Below are 3,970 nucleotides of genomic sequence, written 5' to 3'. Positions count from 1 at the left end.
ATCTGCCCCCTCCCCGGCCCGCCCCCGCCTCCGGCGTCGCCGTCGGGGGCCGCCCCCGAGGCCGTGGAGGGGGCCGCGGCCGCGTTGGCGTTGGCGGCCTTGCGGCGAGAACGGCCGTCGGTGATGAAGAAGGCGTCGGCCGCGTAGCCCTCGCTGACCGCCGCGTCGCCGTTGATGTAGCCGCCGGCGGCGGTCGCCAGCTCCGGCCGCGGGGTGGGCGGAGGCGCCGAGCCGGAGGCCGCGGGACCCAGCTCTCCGCGCACGGCCGCAGCGTACATAGGCTCCGGGGATGGCCCTTTGAGCAGCGCCGCCTCGGCGTCGCCATCGTAGACCGACGCAGGCCCCACGTAGTCACTGAGGTATCCTGAGGGCGGAGGCGGACAGACAGACAGCGGGAGGGGAGCGGAGCAGCGGGCGAGGCAGGCACACGCAAAGCGGGCGGCGGGAGACCGAGGAGACGCGGCGGGGTCCGAGGGGAGGGCGCACGGGGATTGGGACAAAGGAGAAGGGGCCAGGGACCACGGGGCAGAGAGGATGGAGAGCGTGGGGAGGGGAAGGGGGGGGAGAGAAGAGAGACAGCGGAGGATGAGACAGGGCCCTGGCGGGGCTCCTCCCCCGCCGCCCAAGCGCCCCGCCCCCGCGCGGGGAGGAGAGAGATGCATCTTCGGGCGCGGCTGCCCCCCTTCAGCGAGCCTCAAGGTCAGGGGGGAGGGGCGGCGCTGCTCTCTCCCTCCTCCCCCTCCCCCTCCCCCTCGGGTTCTCCCCACTTCAGCAGTTTTTCCCTGATTATGCAACACACTGCAGACCCGCCGCGCACAAAGCCAGGGCCTCAAGCCCAGAGACCCCGACGGTTCTGCCTCTTCGGGATCCCCGGGGCCTTTTTTTCAAGCCTCCAGAATCTGCTTCCGGACCCGGAGCTGTCCCTCTTGTTCCCTAGGTGTGCCGACGAAAGCCCAGCGACTTCCACCTAGCCAGCATCGCTGGCCATCACCAGCGCTCCCTCGCCTTCCACCTCTCTAACCCCTCGCAGGATTCGAGCCCTACCCTCGCAGCTAGAACTCACCACGCACCATACCTCTCTACCCACTCTCTGCGATCCTGGGTCCTACTCTGTTCCGCATTCTTCTTCTCTCCCCGTGCCCCAACCCTTCTGGAGAGCTTCTCCAGCCTCCAACAGGGGACTAGGCAGGCCGCCAGGGCATCCACTAGGGGACACCTCAGCAGAGAGACAAGCTGCAGGTGGACGTTAGTGCCAGCAACTGCAGATGCTCCGAAGGCACAAGGTGGCTCTCACGATCTCAGAATCACGAAGGCATACCCTTCACAATGCAGGCTTTGACTCTCTCAGGGCTACGCTCGGGCTCTCAAGCAGCCATCGGGCCTAGTGCCATCTCACAGGAAAGGCTGTACCCTGACCCTGGCGCTGGAACTCAACGCCCACACATGCACGGTCACATATGCAGTCATCCAGACACACTCTCGGTCACATGGTGCACAGCGGCCTCAGAGTCACGTGGTCTCATGTAGTGGCACACAGGCAGGCACACACACACACACACACGGGGTCACACACAAACGCACAAAGTCACATGGCCACACGCAGTCACATGGGCCCACACAGGCTTATGTTCTTGCAGGTCACACTTGCTTTGCCACCCCACACTGCTGGCACTCCTGTCCTCCTTGCCTGCATGCTAACAGTTGTCCTTGAACTTGGCCATCCTTACACAAAGAGCCTCCCCTGACTCCAGTACCTTGGCTTTCCCTGCTCACCTCTTCCTCCCTAATCCTGAGGCCAGGGGAGACACTGCTGTTGCATCTTCTGGTTCCTAGGCCCTGACAGGTGGGTGGCCCTGCCCGACCCCGTGCCTACTCCCTAGAGCTCCCAGCATTCCCTAGCTAGCCCTAGCAAGAGGCTTTGAAGGTACAGCCAAAGAGAAGTGAAACAGATCCAGATTTTTGGGTGTGGGTTTGCATGTGCCCATTTAACTGGGTCCTGGTACGTTAGCAGGTGTCCGTGCAGCCGTGTCTGTCTCAGCACAAGTCTCTGTGTGTGTGCGCCTTTAGCGCTTCCTGTTCCTGATCCCTCTTTCCTACCTCTCCCGCACCCACTCTCTGCCCAGTCTTGGAAGCTGCCTGGCCTTACTCTCCGCTCCCCTCTCCTCAGCCTTCATTCTCCGTTCCAGCTTCAGGCTGCCCCCGTTGGATCTACACCCCCTCCTACCCGGCCCCTCCACCCCCACACTCTGGCCACCCACCCCTTCCTGCAGAGCCCTGGGCCCGGCCCCAGCTGCAGTCCAGAGCGCACCTTTATCTTGCAGTCGCACTCCGAGATCGCTGCGGGCGCGCCCGTAGGAGCTGTCGAGGTCTGCCGAAGAGAATGTGTCAAGTTTGACCTTCTTAACCAGGAAGGACCTGGGCATGATTCCTGCGGGGCTCCGGCAGTGAGGGCCTGCAGAGCCGGGGCTCGGGGGGACTGCGTCCGCGGCGAGGCCCCGTCACCATCCGAGGAGCGGTGGGAGCAGCCCTGTCCCCAGTCTGGCCTGTGGATGCTGCTGGGCGAGTGTGGTCCTCTCTTCTTTCTGCCCTGCGTCTCTTCTTCCCCTCCGGATCCCTCCTTTCTCTTTCTCTCTCTCCTTCCTTCCTTCCTTCCTTCCTCCTCTTCTCTTCTTTTCTCTTCTTTCCTTCCTTCCTTCCTTCCTTCCTTCCCTCCTCTGGTCCCGGCTTCCCAGCCCGCAGTGCCGCCCCTGGACAGGCGGGGGAGGAGGCTTGGGGGGGGCGGAGAGGGGGGGAGCGGCTCCGTCCCGGGCCCGGAGGCTGCGAATGGGTGCAGGGCTGGCCCGGCCCCACGGCCCCCTTCCCCTCCCCCCCCCGCCGCGGCGGCGGAGGCTCAGTCAGCGGCGCCCCATGCCCCCGGGGGCGGCAGCGCGGGGCCAAGAGAACACGACAGGAGCAGCGACAGGAGCAGCAGCAGCAGCAGCAGCAGCAGCAGCAGCAGCTTCAGCACCGCGGCCAGCGCTGGCTAGGGCAGCACCGCGGCCAGCGCCCGGACGCGCTCAGCTGGCGCTGGCGGAGAGGGGCGGGCCACCCGGGCTTGGTCGCCGGGCGGGGGTCCTCGGCGGGGGTCTCTGGGAGGCTGGCTTTATTGTTCTGCAGTCGGAGCGGGCGGCGGCGGCGGCGGCGGCGGCGGGCGGCGGGCGGGGGTCCTCAGGGGGAGGGGTGCTCGGGGAGGGCGGGCCGAGAAAGGGAAGGCGAGAGGGAGGGACGGGGGTCCGGGGGCGGGGCTCCGCTCTCGGACAGCTCCGGGGCAGGCCTCCTGAGCCCGCAAGCCTCTTCTGCCTACCGCCGAGCGCAGCCTCTGGCTTTTAAAGCCAAGCGCTGGGGGAGGGGGTGGGCGGGGAGGGGAGAAAGGCCGGCGGAAATGGCTGCGCCGGGCTGGGTCGGGCCAGGGTCTCCTGGGAGGGGTCCCGGGGATGCCTCGCCTAGACTTGTGCGGAGTTCCCCGGTGCGGCTCGGGGAATGGCGACCTGACACTCGGTGGCGGAGTCGGCCGCGTGGGGCAAGGTGGGAATGGGCCCGGCCCTCTCCGCACCCCAGACTCTGGTTCTTTTAGGGGGAACGCGAGCGGACCCCAGCCGAGCCTGCGCTCCCTCCTATAAAGTCTGTAGGCTTAGGCGCGGGATGTGAGGAGGCGGGGAGAGGCGGGAGACCCAAGAAGCGAATGCTGAGGCAGCGAAAAAAATCGCAGTGTGGAAGCCTGTGTGCGCCCTGTGCCGCAGTGCCTCCTGCCACTCTGTCACCTCGGCTGACCCTGTGCCCGCTGGAGGGACCTCTCTGCCCCCACCTCTCCCTCGGGACGGATGTCCGGCACCGTGGCATGAGTGTGCATGGTGAGAGGGGCTGCCGTGCCCCTGTTCCAGAAATTCCGCTCCATTGGTGGTTTCCGCCCTTCCGCGCATCTGCAGTTTCC

General features: G+C 66.4%; 1 protein-coding gene across 1 annotated transcript in view; it reads right to left on the bottom strand.

Annotated features, from left to right (window-relative positions):
• Nucleotides 1-2,769, bottom strand: part of Scrt1 (scratch family transcriptional repressor 1) — a 3,670-nt gene extending 901 nt beyond the window's left edge. The window contains exons 1-2 of the mRNA XM_055626644.1: nucleotides 2,309-2,769; nucleotides 19-364 (exon numbers count right to left, since the gene is read on the bottom strand). Of these exons, the coding sequence (XP_055482619.1) occupies nucleotides 19-364; nucleotides 2,309-2,423 (461 nt within the window). The 5' untranslated portion in view covers nucleotides 2,424-2,769. The remainder of the gene's footprint in view (nucleotides 1-18; nucleotides 365-2,308) is intronic.
• Between the last annotated feature and the right edge of the window lie 1,201 nt (nucleotides 2,770-3,970).

Source organism: Psammomys obesus, unplaced genomic scaffold (assembly GCF_907164565.1).
Source record: "Psammomys obesus unplaced genomic scaffold, mPsaObe1.curated_primary_1811, whole genome shotgun sequence".
Classification (NCBI taxonomy): Eukaryota; Metazoa; Chordata; class Mammalia; order Rodentia; family Muridae; genus Psammomys; species Psammomys obesus.
This window is presented reverse-complemented; position numbering and strand designations above follow the sequence as displayed.